Source organism: Aricia agestis, chromosome 15, assembly GCF_905147365.1.
Source record: "Aricia agestis chromosome 15, ilAriAges1.1, whole genome shotgun sequence".
Taxonomy (NCBI): Eukaryota; Metazoa; Arthropoda; class Insecta; order Lepidoptera; family Lycaenidae; genus Aricia; species Aricia agestis.
Window position 1 is genome coordinate 12,381,297 of NC_056420.1, and position 19,787 is coordinate 12,401,083.

Sequence of the window (19,787 nt, forward strand, 5' to 3'; positions counted from 1 at the left end):
TGAGGCGTGAAAGCGTATCGCAATACAGAGAAATGTTTCACATGACTGGAATCAATCTATAGAATATTATTTTTGTTTAAAATATGATTAAAACTCTTTTATTTACGAATTTATGTTCCGCGTGTGCCGATTTGGATGGGTGCACTTTATTGTCCAAATAATGTCCTTCTCTTTTGTAAATAAGACGAAAGAGAAGGATAATGCTACTTAACCCACTTCAGAGATATTTATAATAAATCCATATAGGTCATAGAAACCTGGGGCTAAAACACTACCTAGAATAACGCCCACATCGTAACGTAACGCGGTGATGCATTTTTAAAACATACTTTCAAAACTAAACTGAACTTTATTTACTACACGAGAGGATACATTTCGAATTAACAAGCTTGTCGCACCCAGTGCCGAGCTGCCATTGCCAAATTTGAATGGCTTGAGCTACGAATGCTACAATGCGTTTATAATAAATGATAAACCCATCGTAGCTCCTTCTGACGTTGCAATATCAACAAAATTTATCAATTTTAGAGTCCTTCAATGACTTCTTGATGGGAGAAACGATGATGTTGGTATGACTTATCGTTTGAGGAAGTATAAATCTAAGAACTCTCGAAGCGAAGCCGATAACTGTTATGCAAATCGGTCTCAAGCATCGCACCCAACTCGATTTGTGGGCGAAAGGTTCTGATACATCGTTTGTTCAACACAAAATGAAATATATTGTAGGTTTATTTTTGTATCAATAACTTATTGGGCGTTGATGTACCTGTCAGTTGGCAAATATACATAGAGCTGGCTATGCTATAGTCATGACTATAGCATAGTAGCATACCTACTTTTAAAGATTTAAGTTTAAGTTAAGTTCGCGGTTTTGTCTGTCATGTAATTTTTTCAATGTGCCAGACAAGACAAGAAGACCTTGTACATAATAAATTTATTTATTGTGTTAAGAGCCTTCTGTCAGAAATATCAAAGCACGCTAGCCCCTCTTACACAGTACACCCCCCGCTATCCTCAAATTGTGATATAATGATTCCATGAATCGTGCCACCGAGCATTGTGCTTTGCGCTGCAGCTAATAGTGAACAATATCGCGTAACTAACAACGGTTCCCGCATCATAGCACGAAAGGAAAGGTGGTAACTCGTAAGTCCCAAAAATGTTTTAGGATGATTACTTAAAAATTAAATACAACACTAATATTTATTTCCTTTAGCCATTATTTTATAAAGTGTGTGATTGTAGTAGTATAAGTTATTTAATGATAGTAACTCAATAAGTGTAACAGATATTTGTTGAAAAGCCCAGAAAGATTCATGATTTCGAAAAATATAACTATCGAGTCAAAATAAGTGAATCGTGTTTTCCGGTTAAGCAAATATCAGATAAATATACATTATACAATGATTAAATAAATCTCAATTTCATTTAACTGCAGGTTATTCCTAAATTAGCAGGTCGATGTCTGTCAGTGCGAATATCGACGTTACGTGGCGGTTACGACGCTCGCCGCGTCCATGATAGGGCGAAATAGGAGAAAAAACCTTTTTACATAGATAAAAAATATTATAACTAAACATGTATCCAATCATTTCCCTGTAAAATTTTAATCGTAATCGAACTGTCCAAATTATTTTTTGATTGAGTCCCTGTAAGTCCTATAAAACTCAAAATGTTTTTAAAATCGAGGTTGTTTCGGAATTTTTTTTATCGAGCAAAATTATCTGTATTGTGTTTCTAACCAAAAAAGTCACTAGTTAAAAGATGTATCTATACATGTATATATTTTTCAGATTTTTTAATGACGCTTTCTTTAAAAATTACTTATTCTAGAAACGTTAATTTGGAATAACCTGCCCTTAAGTCAATCGTCTTCCGGGATCGTAATACTTAATAGAAAACTCAACAAAATTTAGCAGCCCGCTCTTAATATTTTTATTCCCTTAATAGGACACATATTTTAAATTTAATTTGGAGAGATGTAGCTCCTAATGCTTGCTAAAAAACTTTTACAGTAGTATAAAATTTGCCACACAAAATATTTCTACGAATATTACCTAAAATCCCGTATCCTCACCCTAATATCCTCGGAAACCCTCGAAAAGCTAATCAATTAATGGCTTATCAATGTAAGCACCATCATTAGCAGATTAGAAATTCGAGCGCCGACCCTTTGAAAACGCAGACGCTAATAACCCCTACGTATTCAAATAAATCCATCTTTCTTTGCAGATGTCATATTTCCGAATGCGAGAACCTAAATCATACCGATTGGCTCGAGTACGCCATACCCAAAGAGAAAGGTGAAATATCAAAGTGCAAAAGATTTCAATTTCGTGATAACATCTCGAGAGATGTGTGCAATAAAAATGAGTTTGAAACGACGATGGCAGTGGAATGTACTGAATTTGTGTATAGCGATGAAGACTCGGCTGTGAAAGATGTAAGATTTATAACCGTATAATATTTTTGACCGTATATTGTTCAAAAATTGGAGGGAGACTAAAAATGGTTTATAAAGTTGTAGATGCCTGTCTATAAAGAATAGAAGTTTGTTTGCATCGGCATCGAATAGGCTCCGAAAGTACTGGGTCGATTTGAATGTAATTTGGAATAAACATAAAACATCCTCGGAGAAACAAATATCATATTTTTTATAGTGAGAAATATACTATCAGAGAAGTTGATTCCTAGGCAGATGGCGGACCAGTAAATTGTTCGCGTTGTCAAACTCATCCCGATCACAGCTAACATTGAATTGACATAAGCCGACCACATGACGTAGGCACAGTATAGCAATATTAGTCCCTTATGTCATATTGCTATACTGTGACGTAGGTCCGTCAACTGCCTAGGAATCAATTTCCCCGATGGTACAATTACACCGTGTGGTACTGGTACTGTTTTTACCCCGGCACAACCTGTAGCACCGAAGTGTAGCACGTAATATTTTTGTATCAGCAGAAGAGGATTAATTGAAATTTTGATTACTCAATTTACCTCACTGGGTTAGTTGAAACACTTTCAATACCCAATGAGCCCACTGCAGTTTTTGGGATATTTATGACCATTATTGTTTCAGTTCGATCTGGGCTGCGATTGGAGGAGAACGCTTATTGGGTCCATACATAACGCAGGGTTATTTATTGCCCTACCCCTCACCGGATTCATATCTGATAAATATGGGAGGAAAATCGCTTTGTCAGTCGCTACTCTTATGAACGGTGTCTTCGGAGTGCTGAGATCGTTTTCGACAAGTTACATAATGATGCTAATTTTTGAGTTTCTGGAAACCGCTTTGGGCGGTGGAGTTAATAGCACAGCCTTTGTTTTCGGTAAGTCCAAATATTTGAACTTTGTATTGTCTTTTTCCTTGAGCGTTTACCGGCAGATTTTAAATAGACAATGAACTTAAGACTATAACCAGATTCTAATATTTTAATGCAATACTATTGCAGCTTCGTTTCTTGCTTTGACGAAGTCTTTTTCCTACTAAACTGCAAAATGGTATGCTCAAGAAATTAAATGCCAACGTACATTTCATATGAATAAAATTCGTTGTTGTCATAGGCAACCTGTACGTTTCTGAATAAGGAACGAAGCTACATTAATATTCCATTACCATCGTAGAATCAGGGTACCGTATTTTGTGACACATAACGGATCGCTAACCTTCGCTTATCTCTATGAATGGCTCAAATTCGCCATAGACTCGTTTCGATACTAGCATTATTAAATCTAGATTTACATTTTAGCAATGGAACTGGTGCATCCGAAGGGCAGAGTCTTTGGAAACCTGATTCTGAACAGCGTTGCCGTCGTTGGCGCAGGAACACTGGCGTTGCTGGCTTGGCAACTACAAAACTGGAGAGTACTAATAAGGGTCATATACGCACCAGCCCTTCTAGGTATAGCGTACCTCTGGGTGATGAACGAAAGCCCTCGATGGCTAATAAGCAAAGGTCGGAAGGACGAAGCGATGGAAATACTGAAAAAAGCAGCTAAAATGAACAAAGTTAACATATCAGATGAAACCTTGAGTCCATTGAATGCGGTTGGTAAATCAGAAGAAAATGAGGAAGCAACCCCAACTCCTGCTCTTGAGAAAAATGAGAAAGGAGCGTATATATTGGTGAAAGCCTTAAAATCAAATATCATTAGGAACAGACTAATCATATGCTCCGTTTTATGGGTCACATGCACTTTTGTGTACTACGGATTGGCTATTAACTCTGTATCGCTGGCTGGAAACCAATACTTGAATTTCGCTTTAGTCGCTTTTGTGGAGATACCTTCAACATTCATAGGGTTACTGGTGCTGGACAAATTCGGAAGAAAAAGAGTATTGATAGCAACTTATCTGTTGAGTGGTTGCTTATGTATAGGCTTAAGTTTTGTCCCTAAAGGTGAGACTGTTGTTTAATTTGTCGATTTGTACATAATTCGTTATTTATAATATTCACTGGTCGCTTCTTAATTAATATGTCACAAATCGTCTTATAATAAAAGAAGAGTCCAATTCCTTTCAATAACACTCTGTTCAGAGTTGAATATTGATCCTAGAAAACAAAGAAACAGAAGCAACAATAAAAATCTATTGTGTGAGCACTGTTCTCAAATCATTCTTCAAAACACATTCTAGTTATTAATTTAACATAACATAGAATTTATATTCATTACAGAATAAAAAAAATGTCTGCAACTAATTTAAAACATATTCCATTTCCCTTTTTTACAGATCTCAAAATAGTATCTTTACTGATCTACCTGTTGGGCAAGTGTACTATAACCATCGCATACTTCTCTGTATACATCTACGTGTCCGAAGTGTTTCCGACTAGCGTACGACAGTCGCTTCTCGCTGTTTGCTCCTCTTTCGGAAGATTCGGATCTACTTTGGCACCACTTACGCCATTATTGGTGAGTTTTCATATCATATCGTTATCTATAATTATCATTAGTGATTTTATCAGTAATTGGTCCTTATATATAATGCAATTTTTATTATTTCCTAAATACGTTAGTGAAAATTCGTTTTGAATTTGCAAACTTTGAATAACGGGTGAATTATTTTTAAGCCTTTAATATATATTTTTTCTTTCTAGCCAATGCGATCGGTGATCTTCGGATGCTTAGCTTTCGTTGCCACCTTGTTGGTCCTCCTTCTACCGGAAACCAAAAACATGTCTCTTCCAAATACAATAGAAGAAGCAGAAAGAATATCACAGAAGACAAGGAGAAAATCAACAGAAAATACTGTGGAATGATTGTTAAAGTAAACAAATTGTTTACGTTAGTGCATTTACACCAGGAAACATTTACGCTTACTTAAGATTAGATTGGTGATTATTTATTTAAGAAACGTAGGTAAAGCTAGATGTACAATTCCTACCTGAGCACAAATTTTAAGAAATAAACTATTTTTGAGTATTTTTAATAAACTATTTTAACAACTGTATTTTTGTTTTCTTTAATTTCTTATTGACCAAAACAATTATTTTTTATTAAATTACATTGAATAATTAAGGTTCTGCAAACCTAATTAATGTTAATGTGTACCTACTGTTAAAACCTGCAAAGTAAACTTATTATTTTCATTATCTATTATATTAATTGCTTGATTCCTAAAATCTTTTCCTTTTTCAATTAATGTTACTGTAAGCTTCTGAATCAAGGCTTATCAGCAAGACCTTAGAACAGATTACACGTGACAAAATTATCAAACTCCAAGCGGTCAAGGGTGAATGAACTGTGCTCTTAATTTAGATTGATTAGATAATTTTGTGTTTTGTCAAACTGTTTACATTGTTATAACTTGGCATTACTGTAAACAGAAAGGCAGCATTTAGTAAATTGGAGGTAGAATAAAATAATTGTTGAACTTTTAGAGCAGTTTTGCTAAAATTGACGATATCCTTATCACAACCGATGGGCTGGCTATACTGATAGAGATCTTTTACCAACTTTCGTTTTAATGATGAGATTTGTAAAATTTTTATCACCATGATTTAAGTATAAGTTTTTTTTTCAAATTTGAAAAAAAAATTAATGTTGAAATTACTAGCTGATATAAAGAAAAATATTGTGTAGCACATCAAATTGATTACATTTTCCGATCGTTAGTGCTGTGACCAATACCTCATATAAGGCTTGTGTATGTGTTATGCCATTGGTATTTTTTGCAAATCCACCAATTAAATTAAATACTCTCTACTACTGCTTCCATTAAAATATCACTTACAATTAATTAGTAAGATACAATTTTAATATATTGACAGAAGGGCATGTGAATTATTCTTTAGAATATTTTTCTCAGCAAAGCTTCTTCAAATTACCATAAAACATACTTAGTAACTAGATAAAGTAGCAACTCATGTGTAATAAAATCTTTTATTTATGTGAACGTAAATATTTGATTCTTCTTAACTATATACGCATAATAAAAATGCCATTGAGGGTCCTAACAAAGTAGCATAAGTACTTAGACACGATAAAGGTAAGGTACAAATAATAAAGGAAGTATGTCAAATAATCAAAAAATAAGAGAAGTCAACTTAGAACTTGGAATCTCAGTGAGAATAAAATAAAATACAAAACATTAGATTACTCTTTGTCGATCAAATGACGAAGAAGAAAAAAGAGGTGAGAGCCGAGAGGAATTCCATTTTAATGATAGTGATAAAAGCATACATTATAAACGCGCCCTTATACAGCAGTGCGCATGCGCGATATCTACCAGTCGTTTCGAAGCACGTGTACTATAAGGAAGCTAAACATAAACATGAATAAAGACATAGGGCTAGACGACATCCTTCAACAATTAGGGCCCTTCGGAAGGTACAATATAGTGAACTATGCGTTGCTTCTATTCCCCATATACCTGGCGGGCATGTACGGATCAGTTTTCGTCTTCGAAGCCCCTGATATTAGTTATAGGTGAGTAAATTTAAGGTTATTAAGAGTTGTCTATTATTGTGTTTCGTCTGCTTTATTTGTGGCAAGTGTTTTAAGTTCTATACGTTTGGGTTGTAGTTAAAATAGAGATTCTGTTGTATTTCTGTCAAAACTTTGCACTTCCGTCTCAGTAAATGCTGCACGCATGCGCCAAATCTAGGAGCTTATTTATGGTGCACAATAATTTGAGGGTTGCACATAAGGGGCGTTTATAATGATATTTTAAGTCTTCCATTGTTACTTTTTTGATAATGCTCTTTTCATATTCATTGTAAGACATGCTTCAGCTGTAGACTTTTAAAATTCTTGTTATTATTAATTCGTTTAAATTTATAAAGTATTATTTCAAATTATTTGAATTCGCGAACTTATTACCAGTATAATAAATTTATAAGGAAAGTTTTTTTCATACGGTACATTTATTTCTTGCGAGATCTTCATCATAAATTATTCGTATTAATCTTTCTTAAATTATTTATACTGTATCTTATTCTATTATTATTTCTCTCTCCCCTTGTCATATAGTAATATCTCAAATATGTTTGCATTACTGCTATCGGTTATTAGTTCGATAACCTGATATATACGAGACCAATAAACATAATTATTACGACATGTTTGTCGACTTCTATATTATCATCAAGTGTTGACCGATTTTCATAAAATATATCATTATTGATTATGTCTGCGTGATCACGATCAATATCCAAAGCTACTTAATTGGTCATTATTAAAATACTGTCTGGCATAGTTGACATAGCTTTAGAAGATTATAGATTTGGATTTTTGTTGTAGAGATCGAGATTCATTAGAATTGAAAATAAGCTAGATATCTTATTTTCACTTCTAATGAACCTGGCAATATAATAAAAAACTTATCCTAATTATTCACTCAAATTTTCTACGCTTTGGAACGTGTTGTTGGTTTTGATTTAGCTATCTTAAAGCTACCTTTTATATTTATGTAAATATAACATAATCTCTGTTGCTTATTATTTTTAATTTAGTTACCTGCCTACGTTCGTTAAAGTGAAGAGTAAAAATATTTTTGTCACTCTACGTATACATTGTATAATATCTATGTTTGTTCTTTAGTAATAGGTGAAGGAAAAAATCTATAATCCCCTTTTAAGCCCGTTAAAAGAATTGCTTCGTCGGATATTAGTTTTATAGTATTTAGTTTTTGATGATGTCTTAACCATTCCTTTCTTTCTTTGCAGGTGTCAAATCTCAGAATGCGAGAACCTGAACCACAGCAATTGGTTGGAAAATGCTATACCCAAAGACGATGGTGTACTATCAAAATGTAAAAGATTTAAATTTCGTGATAATGTAACAAATGTGTGCCATAAAAATGATTTCGATACATCAATAGTTGAAGAATGTAGTGCGTATGTGTATAGTGAGGAAGATTCTGCGGTGAAAGATGTGAGTATGAAATTAAAATAATATACAGTAGTGCCTCGATAGTCCGAAAACCCAAAATATATAACCTGTTCGGATGTACGCAGCGTTCGGATTATAGTATGTAGACATTTTTAAAGGCTTTTTTGAATGTTGAAGCCATGATGAAAAGCACAAATACAGTACAAAGATATGTGCCTATAACAATATGGCGGAATAGCGCGCGGGGCGGTCAAAAACAATACGCGTAGTTTAAAACTTTAAACATTAAATATTTCTTCAAGTTTCTGATTTTTACTTTGAACTACTGCAGTAATAATCTTGAGATATTTCAGACCAAACAAAAGACCGTTACAATGTTAACAAAAGAAAATATCGCCCATGACTATTAACAATGTCGGATGTGCAAAATCGTCATTTTTGTTTTATTTCATAAAATATAACTAAGGCTATCATGAGCTGAAAAGAAAAAATCTATATTATGCGTAGTTTCTGAAATAGCCACATTAAAAATGTCGTATATTACTAAGATAATGATAACAATGTGGGATAGTCACTACTTACGTTATTAACCGAACGCGGAGCGAGTAAGAGCGCACGATGTGCCACATCCGACTATGTTAACGGAGGGAATGGACGTCACGCTGTCACTTGTTTTTTTGCTACCGTAGTTATATTTTTTTACTTTTCGACGCCATTTTCAATGTCTACAAGATCAGCACGGCCAATTAAAACTTGGTTTTCAATGAAATGAAGAAAAATATAGTAAAAGGCAAAAAATGCTGATGGTAATATTATGTCTAAAGCTAACACTAGTGCGGAAAATTGTATTTACTATTCTTTATAGTATTTTTTAAATATTTTTAACAGTATAGCTTATGTTTTATTGCTTTAGATTTGATTATGAGATGAATTCTTAACTTCATCAACATTAATTTATCGTAGGTAACTTAAAATTGTAGGATGTACCACAACCAACGTTCTTAACCGGTTTTTCAAATGTATAAAATGTCGGTAGTACCACATACGACATTTTTAATCGGTTTTATAAATGGTTAAATTGTCGGTAGTGCTACTTCTGACATTGTTATGTGGATTTATAAATTGGTAAAATGTCGGTAGTACTAAATCATAATAATTTCATTTTCTTTTCTTATTGATTAAATGGCGCTTGTAGTTTGTACCATATCTGTCGTTGCTTACCGACTTTTAAGAAATTTCAGAAGGCTTTAAATGGGTAATTTTTGTATCAAATACATAATATGATAAAACATCAACTTTTTGAATCTCAAAATACATCAACATAAAATTCGAATTCCGTAAAATAATGATATGAACTGAACAATTATAGCATTGCGAGATCCATTTTAGATTTGTTCAAAATATTCCGTTCCCTCCATATCCGTTATTGGCGCTTCCCATAACTTTAAAACTAATCCAACCCAATGTTATATCCTTATGGATTGTTATATCATTGATAAATCGCAGCACGTGGCTGTCCGATGGTTCTATCGCGTGTTCCATGGCGATAACTTATCTACGAAGGGGTTAAACTTCAATCTCCACTGCGGCGCCTCCATCAATCATATTCAAGACTTCTGCCACAGAATAGATAATAGTCTGCCCACTTAGTAAATTCAAATTTAGTATCCCTCTGTATCATCCACTTGAGTTTTCTCCATCTTGTTTAACATAACGATTCGTATTATCTAAATTTAATAAAAAAAATTCAGCACAATAAATTTTGCTTTTATCAGCTACAGGAAAGTGTACAGACGATCCAACCCAAAACTAAATATTTTACGACAATTTAAATTAAAAAATGTTTGCATAATATTGTCGCAGCTCATAATAATTATTATTATTCTTCATACATCCTCCGTTAAATATTTAGGTTTTTAGCTGGGAAATCATACCATATTGTCACCAAAAACTTGAATGTATTCGCCAGTTTAGATAGCGAAGCTAGATGTCAAAAATTTATGGGATTTGACATAACGCATCGCTGACTGTCATGGCGCTTCCGAGGACATCAAATCCCATACATTTTTGACATCTTACGTTCCTATCGAACCTGCGAATGTATTTTGACTAGGGGCTATTAAAATACATTATGTGCCAGGGGGGACTGAATTTAATTCTACTGGTAATAGTATTGGATCCGACCGTAAAATCCTGCAGGAATCGTTTTTTTCGATCAAATATATTTTAAAATAATCTTTAGAACGTATAGAATGGATTAATTTTGGGTTGCCTTGTCAAAAGTAGCCGCAAGTACTTCTAATTAGGTTGAATATTCATGAGATAAATGCATAATTTGCATGTATATTTTTTTCAGTAAATTTTACATCTTTTGAAAGAAAATAACGTGAGAAAATAAGGTATAAATGGTTGCCAGCTCTAAATCGGCCGCAACCTAGGGTTGCCAGCCCGTAAACAAACATAGTTCTTCATCAAAATTGAAGCATCGATTTTTTAAATAATTTTGATACAAAATTAAAGTTTTATGCATTTTGTACATGAATATCCATGGTTGCCAGTTGCACGATAGCCGCAAACTGGGGTTGCCATCACTTTTGTATATGACAAATGTTCAGGCCTACAATTATTATGCCTGGCATTATTTGAGAACGTCGAGAACTCGCAAGATTGCTATTTTTATTTAAAAGGCGTTTTTTTATTTTATGTGTATTGTCCTGTCATTCCTCAATGTCATTCCTTCTTAAATTATCTTACTTTTCTATTGAATACACGCAAGTTTGTATTACGGGCTTTCATTTTGCTCAATAAGAGGTTCTTGCGGCTATTTTTAACAAGGCAACCCAACATTAATCCATTCTATACGTTCTAAAGATTATTTTAAAATATATTTGATCGAAAAAAACGATTCATGCAGAATTTTACGGTCGGATCTTAGGATATAAGAACAAAAACAAAACAAGGAAAGTCCGACTTTCCTTGTTTCTTAATGCAGACAAGTCATTGTTGAAACATGTCATTTCGTTTCAGTTTGACCTCGCCTGCGTGAATTGGAAAAGGACAATCGTTGGGACTGTCCACAACGCTGGGCTATTCATTTCCCTGCCCCTCACCGGAATCATTTCCGATAAGTTCGGAAGGAAACTAGCACTATCCGTTGCGTCACTCATGAACGGCATATTTGGAGTGCTCAGATCCTTTTCTACGAGTTACATCATGATGTTGGTCCTGGAGTTTCTAGAAGCTGCTTTAGGAGCTGGAGCGTATAGCACAGCTTTTGTTATAGGTAAGGAACTTACAATCCCAAAAAAATTTTAGGCCTTCTTTTAATTTTTGATTCATGATCTAAGCCTTGACTTTGTTACTAGGCCTTAATTTTTATAATTTTGCAAGCCTAATCCGTTACTGTGCCTACAATTTAGTATATTTTTTCTATTGCATTTTAGCTATGGAGCTGGTTGGACCCAAAGGACGTGTATTTGGTAACACGATAATAAACGTGCTATACGTTTTTGGACTCATGACTCTCTCGGGCCTGTCCTGGTGGCTTCAAAGCTGGAGAATAGTAATTAGAGTAATTTACGCACCAGCCATTTTAGTCATATCCTACATTTGGATCCTTAACGAAAGCGTCCGGTGGCTAATAAGCAAAGAACGACGTACCGAAGCTGTAGAGATATTAAAAAAGGCCGCAAAAATGAACAAAGTCAAATTATCCGAGGACTTGCTCGCACCCTTCTATAACCTCGAAGTATTGAATAAGAAAAATGAAGACGAACCACCGAAGAAAGAAGAATCAAATTTCTCGAAAGCGATCAAATCGAGTATTATCAGACAGAGAGCGGCTGTGTGTTCATTCTTGTGGATCACTTGTACTTTCGTGTATTACGGACTATCAATAAACTCCGTTTCCCTCGCTGGTAACAAGTACTTGAACTTTATGCTAGTCGCCTTCGTAGAGATCCCAGCTAACTTTGTGTGCCTGTTGATATTAGATAGGTTCGGTAGGAAGAAAGTGTTGTCGTCCATGTACCTGCTAAGTGCGTTCCTGTGTATCAGTTTGTCATTTCTACCAAAAGGTAAGTTTGTTGACTCATATCAATTGTTTATCCTAGTATATATTTTTACATAAACATAATGATAAAGAATTCGTCGTATATACGTATAGGCAGTGACGGATTAACCCTTAATCAAATTAAGCAATTGCCTAGGGCATCACGTCGTAGGGGGCACCAAAAGAAGCACAAAAAATCCGTAATAGGGCATCACGTCTCACTCCCACATCACCAAAAACTAAACCAAAAAAGTTTCTAGGAAAAACCTAATGTTTTAGGCGGTAATTTAAAGACCGATTCTAGTTGTCACTTGTCATACGGATAGGGGGATACACAAGTGTGAATTGCTTAGGGCATCAAGTAGTCTTAATCCGTCACTGCGTATAGGCCTATGTTAAAATATATAAAAAATATATTTTTAAATTGAAACATCTTCCAAAATAAGTCAACAGTCACAAACGAATCCAGACTTAAGTGAAAGTTTGTAATCATATAAATCTCCCTTGAGTTAAATGGATCAGAAAATTTGAAACGAGGAAAAAGTATCGAATAAAACGAAAATGTTGGCCGTAATAACTTATAAGGTTCAGGGAACTTACCATCCCATGTCCGAGAGAAAAACTTGAATAAATTTGATAAAAATGCAAATTCACTTTAATCTAAACCGGGCTTGATTTCACACAAACAAAAGACAACTTCGGCTAAGTCGTCGCGGTAAATTGACGCAGGGGGCTTAAGCCAACCCGTTTTCGTTATCGCTTCTTTATAGAATCACCGATGAAAATTAATGAAATTGACATGACATTAGCCAAATGTCAACTTTATACACAGTGTAACAAAACTAAATGATAATTATAGTTTATAGAGTGTTCGAGTCATCTCACACATGTATAGAGTTCACTGTGATAGTAGCAGCTCTGAAAGAGCAACTTTTTAAAACTTTTGTATGGAAAAATAATGTCGCTGACTTGCCTTGTAGTACAAGTCCATATACATACATAATCACTAAAAACTGCTTTTTTTTCAGAGCCACTACTTTCATAGTAAACTTTATATGACGTGTATGGGACACAGTACACACCCTAAAGTTGTATCACTTAGTTTTTTTACACCTTGTATAATCGCCGATGAAAATGTATGGAGTTGACATTACACGAGTTGAATGTCGACTTCATATCGTCGACCGCTTACGTCAATTTCATACATTTTTGATCGGCGATTCTTCGGCGACGCGTTGGCTAAGCCCCCAGGTTTGGAAGCGAATTTTGCGGTGTTTCTGTTTATTTAGTGATCGATGTTTGCCCAACAGCCTGAATTAATGGAATATTCGGGTTAAGCCGATTCCGTCAACCGCCTCTGAGGCTTATGCTTATGATGAATCGCCCTATAACTCAACAGACTCCTGCTTCCTAGAGCGTACTTATGTTTGCAATTCTCGGTGCAGTTTGGAACTAGTATGTTACTTGCGATACTAATCTCTCCGTCTTCGTACATCCTTTTTAATGAGTTGAATATTTATTTGCAAAAAAGAAAGGCCCATTATTATTTTGACAAACGACTAACATCGCCAAGTATTCGTGAAACCATGACTTCTGATTTCTGAGGATTTTTACCGTATCACTAATCACTCACAATCGGTTTTGATTGGCTAACTGAAATTAATTGCGTCAAAATTAATTGCGTCAAATGTTTTATTTTATGTACTTACTTAAGTATTTATTTTATCTTGTACAATCTTGGTCAAATCTGTATGGTCTCGTTCTTGGTCTTGGTCTTGCAAATAAGGGAAGACCAAGACCAATTTGTTGATCACTAACGGTAATAGAGAATTTGTAACATGCTACGTTTCATCACAATATCTTCGTTGTCTGTTAATCGCATCTTTGTACCATTAATTTAATATACCTAGCGGAATAGAGCAACAATCTCGAGCTGTCAAACGAAACCGAAATTGGTTTTCATCTGTGTGAAAAATATGTGTACGTATACACTTACACAAGCATGATTGAACATAAATTCCATGAGATTAAATTGTCAATGTGCGGCACGTGCCGACTGGACGTCAAAAAAGAGTGCTGCTGTCATGTATCACACGTCTTTTTTTACCACGCAGTGTTACTGATAGTGACATCTCTCTTGCTCAGGCCTTTGTTGCTCTATTCCGCTAGGTATATTAACTTTATGCTTTGTACACAGGTCAGAAGTGGCTAGCTCTAGTCCTGTACCTATCTGGCAAGTTCTCCATCACGGTCGCCTACAGCTCCGTGTACATCTACGTGTCGGAAGTGTTCCCGACGAGTGTGCGACAGTCGCTACTCGCCGTGTGCTCGTCACTCGGCCGAGTGGGCTCCACGCTTGCTCCGCTCACGCCGTTGTTGGTATGTTCTATAATCTATAGTTTATCTAAGTTACGTCTCCGTGGTAAAGTTACGTTAGTTGACGTCTCCGTGGTCTAGTGGTATAGAGCGCGGCTCTTGACTCGGAGGTCGTGGGTTCGATTCCCGCGTTGGAAACATGTTATTTCTAAGTTTGGTTAGGACAGTGCAGGCTGATCACCTGATAGTCTGACAAGTAAGATGATCCATGCGTCGGATGGGCATGTAAAAAGTCGGTCCTGCGCCTGATCTCTCGCCGGTCGTGTCGGTCTTCCGTCCCACTTGGGTTATGAGAGTAAAGGAATAGAGAGTGCTCTTGTGTACTGCGCACACACTTGGGCAGTATAAAATTACTCCTGCGTAGCTGGTCTGGTTTCAATGAAACCGGCCACCATCACCAAAACCGGTGTAGGAGTTATTATATCAAAGTTAATTATTGCAGTAATCCATACTAATAATATAAATGCGAAAGTGTGTCTATCTGTATGTCTGTCTGTTAGCTCTTTACGTCCAAACCGTTAATCCAATTTTGTTGGCTATGCATATTCTTTGCGTCCCGGAAAATAACATAGAATTATTTTATCTTGGCAATATGTAGAGTTGCGGGCGACATCTAGTATTTTTATATTTATGGAGTCAATTTATATTATTAACATTGAGATCTATAGAGGTTCACCGATAGCTAATAAAATAATAGAAGCAATAATGACACTGATGAGAAAAAACATAACTGTGAGATTGCAATGGGTCCCGTCGCACATTGGACTTACGGGTAACGAGGAGGCCGACAGGCTGGCGAAAGAGGGTTCTATAGACGGTATAATAATAACGTATAAAGCTACGTTTTTAGACCATATAAATGCATATAAATATAAGTGTAGAATAGAATGGAAGGAATATTTCGATAGGAGTTCTAAAGAGAAAGGTATATGGTATAGGACACTGCAAGCCGAACCCCCTCGTATACCCTGGTGCGACAATACCGATTTCAGCAGACAAAACTGCGTTATTTTGTATCGACTGCGTTCCGGACACATTCCGCTTAATAGATTCAAGCATATGATGAGATTGAGTGATTCTCCGAACTGTTCAGTGTGCGGCGTGGTGGAGGACGCACACCATCTGCTTGCGGAGTGTGTCCGGCACGAGCCGCGACGTCGGCAGCTGCTGCTAGACCTAAGTCTCAACAGAACTGACGTAGGAATGTTTCATAATTTATTGTCGCAAGTTAATAACTCAAAGGAGCTTAAGATTTTGGTGAGATTTGCATCTATCAGCTTATCAATTAATATTAATAGTTAAGAATTAGTATTAAGTTAATGTATCTACAATTGTATAAGATAAGATGAGGTTGTCATGTACTTATGTATAAAAACCTCTTAATAAATAAAGATTAACAAAAAAAAAAACATTGAGATCCTTTTTAAATAACCCATTTAAAGAACAATGGACATATTATCTTACCTACCGCTGTAGCACCGCTGTGCTATACATACAATACACATAATATACTATTATACATATCGTTAAATATATCAAATAAAATATTGCTCTCTTTTCAAACTATACAGTATATTGTACTATGTATACTTAAAATATTCCTTATTAGCTTTACGAACCCGGAAATATTTCTAATTCTAACCCTATATTTTTTATTTCCAATCTTACACAATTTATTATTTTTCAGGCTCTCTACTATGAAAATTTGCCCGCCATATTCTTCGGAAGCATGGCGCTGATAGCTTGTCTTCTAGTCTTAACCCTGCCGGAAACCATCAACATGCCCCTTCCAGACACCATCGAGGATGCTGAAAGAATATCCAGAAGGAAGAAAGAAGAAGTCTAAAAGAGTTTAAAATATATGCTCGAAATGTTTTAACTTTTAATATTTTGATAAGATTTTTCTCGATTTTTCGAATTATTATATTAAAGTAATTATCATTACAATGTTTAAATAAAGTATAAAATATTGTGTAGGATTATGGAATTCACTAATTACGATCTGAAAAACATAGTAACCAATATAAGTAGAATATATTAGTAAGCACAAATGCTAAGAAATTTTTAAAGATATTATTATGCTTTGCACGCTGTGCCATAAAATCAATTCAAGCTAATGTAGTTAATACTGAAATTCCCGGGCCCAATACGGTCCTGCTTTTTTTTAAATTATAGCTATTAAAATATTTTCTAAAGTGCCAAATGCCTATTGGCATAATATTATTATATGCCTTATTGCAGCTTGTACAAAATGTAGCAATATCTTAGATAGGTACTTAACCAAATGCAAATCATTTTCAAATTAAGTTTATTTTAGATACAGTGTAAACTCTATATAACGACACTGAAGGGACTGTGCATTTTATGACGTTATATAGAGTTGTCGTTAAATGGAGAGAAGGAAAATCGAAACTTTTTCGTCAATATACAGTGATTTTCTTTTACCAACCATATTTACAGTTTGAAAGTTTATGTTCAACTGAGAATATGATAACGGATAGATAATAATCCATGACTCCTTAATAGTTATGGTCAAAAACAGCCTACACGTGCAAGCAATCCCAATTTGTAAACAAAAAGACGAATTTCTTAGAAAGTTCGGAATGCATGATTTTTTTTTTATGAAATAAGGGGGCAAACGAGCAAACGAGTCACCTGATGGAAAGCAACTTCCGTTGCCCATGGACACTCGCAGCATAAGAAGAGCTGCAGGTGCGTTGCCGGCCTTTTATGAGGGAATAGGGTAATAGGGGAGGGTAGGGATGGGACGGGAAGGGAATAGGGGAGGGTAGGGAAGGGAAAAGGGTAGGGGATTGGGCCTCCGGTAAACTCACTCACTCGGCGAAACACAGCGCAAGCGCTGTTTCACGCCGGTTTTCTGTGAGAACGTGGTATTTCTCCGGTCGAGCCGGCCCATTCGTGCCGAAGCATGGCTCTCCCACGTATAAATGATGCCGAAAGTCGAGTTTATTGCGGGCTAGGATAACAATGCGACAAAAAAACGTACACAGCTGCGCATTTTTAACTAATTTTAGTAACTTAAAAGGTACTCTTTATTAATCAATCGTTGTGATTTTGTCGCTATTGAGAGTGGGTGTGATGTTATGTAGAGTGTATCATTGTATGGTAGAACAGCTAAACCAACCAAAGTCAATTGATTTCGACGTTTTAGAGAGTTTGTCGTTAAATAGAGTGACGTTACAATTTTAGTGAATAAAGTATATTTTGGTTTGCGGATTGTCTATAAACGTTTATATTTTTCGAATATTTCGACCTAATAAGTAAAATTTCATAGTAATTTAACAATTCTACTTACAATTATAGCAATTTACATGTTTACTATAAATAGATGAGACCATCTAAAAAATAATATTTAAGATCTGTTTTGCTTAAATAATATAATATAGGTACAATAATAAAAATTTTAAACCAGTCGCACCTACAAATAATACAGTACAAATTTTATTTTTAACCGACTTCCAAAAAGGAGGAAGCTCTATGTTCGGCTGTGGATATATATATTTTTATGTATGTTCATCTATTTACTAGCTTATTTTTTAATTAATTAGTTTTAATTTTTGATACCTCATCGTGTTATTAGCTAGGTATTTTAGCTTAATTAAACAATATGCAATTTCGTTCGCATAAATATATTATGTGAATCTAAATAACGAGCCAGTGAAAATTCAGAGAGTTTAAAATAAATCTTTTAAGATTTATTTTAAACTCTCTGAATTTTAACCAACACAATACAGTTGAAAATCGAACGAACTTTATTTAAGTGTTGCTATCTGTTAGATTTGCAAGTCTATTTTTTATACTATTTTCAAAGCTCTGAATTCTCGGGACTTCCAGACTCCAGTTTATATTACAGTCGAATTATTTTTGCTCATTTGTACTAGTTGTAACAACATGAACACTGTACTGTCGATATTTAATAAACATATATTTTTACTTTTATCTTGTATTCAATTTCTCCCTTTCATCAAAAAATCACAACATTTTTGTATTATTTTTTTCTTTAATAGTATCACAGACTACTAAATAAATAGTTACTACGTATTAGCAGTACAAAGCTAAAAAAAAAGTACAAAGCTTAAGTACAAAGGGCAAGTTCAATAAATAACGGTTTAATTAAACTAAAGATAGATAAAAATCATGCTCAAAGGTTCCGTTACATAGGTACCTACATACAAGCCAAGCTTATAAAAGCGCCGTGTTAAAAATATCGACATCCTTCACATCCCGGAAGCGGTGAAGCCTTGTAAGGTGACGGATATCCGGTGTGTATCCCAATATATTTCAAGATCCACTTTAAAATTCCCTCTTGACTAAAATGTATTTTTTATATAGACTCGACAAAAATGGAATAAGCCTACATAATAAAATAGCAATATTACATAGTGCAATACTTCTTCTAATACAAGCAGGCACTGTTTACACATTTTTATACGTGGGAGAGCCATGCTTCGGCACGAATGGGCCGGCTCGACCGGAGAAATACCACGTTCTCACAGAAAACCGGCGTGAAACAGCGCTTGCGCTGTGTTTCGTCGAGTGAGTGAGTTTACCGGAGGCCCGATCCCCTACCCTATTCCCCCTACCAGCCCCTATTCCCTTCCCTTCCCTACCCTCCCCTATTACCCTATTCCCCCTTAAAAGGCCGGCAACGCACCTCCAGCTCTTCTGATGCTGCGAGTGTCCATGGGCGACGGAAGTTGCTTTCCATCAGGTGAACCGTTTGCTCGTTTGCCCCCTTTATTTCATTAAAAAAATATATGATTATAATCAACAAAAACACAAAAAATATCCTTTCCTAATGTCTGGAACGTGAAAATATTTTTAACACGTAACGTTATATAAATATAGGTTGTTTGCTTGCATCGAAAAAACTCGAAACCATAACTAACCATATCGACTAACGGCCGTTCCCAATATTTGATCTATCTCTGGTTTTGCCCTACTAGAGATAGGAATAGCTCACATTAGACATTAGAGACAATGTACCTATATTTTATGT

At 35.2% G+C, this 19,787-nt stretch overlaps 1 protein-coding gene across 3 annotated transcripts in view; it reads left to right on the top strand.

The window, feature by feature from the left end:
• LOC121734066 (organic cation transporter protein-like) overlaps positions 1 to 16,653 on the top strand; it is a 30,389-nt gene extending 13,736 nt beyond the window's left edge. The window contains exons 1-6 of one of the 3 annotated variants that reach the window (XM_042124477.1): positions 6,690 to 6,936; positions 8,175 to 8,382; positions 11,368 to 11,623; positions 11,784 to 12,416; positions 14,589 to 14,770; positions 16,455 to 16,653. In XM_042124477.1, coding sequence (XP_041980411.1) covers positions 6,722 to 6,936; positions 8,175 to 8,382; positions 11,368 to 11,623; positions 11,784 to 12,416; positions 14,589 to 14,770; positions 16,455 to 16,613 — 1,653 coding nt within the window. In that variant the 5' untranslated portion in view covers positions 6,690 to 6,721 and the 3' untranslated portion in view covers positions 16,614 to 16,653. Of the gene's footprint in view, positions 1 to 2,232; positions 2,444 to 3,082; positions 3,336 to 3,755; positions 4,407 to 4,738; positions 4,921 to 5,105; positions 5,429 to 6,689; positions 6,937 to 8,174; positions 8,383 to 11,367; positions 11,624 to 11,783; positions 12,417 to 14,588; positions 14,771 to 16,454 lie in introns of those variants that run through there. The other 2 variants (XM_042124479.1, XM_042124478.1) reach the window with 2 other exon arrangements.
• The last annotated feature ends 3,134 nt before the right edge of the window (positions 16,654 to 19,787 follow it).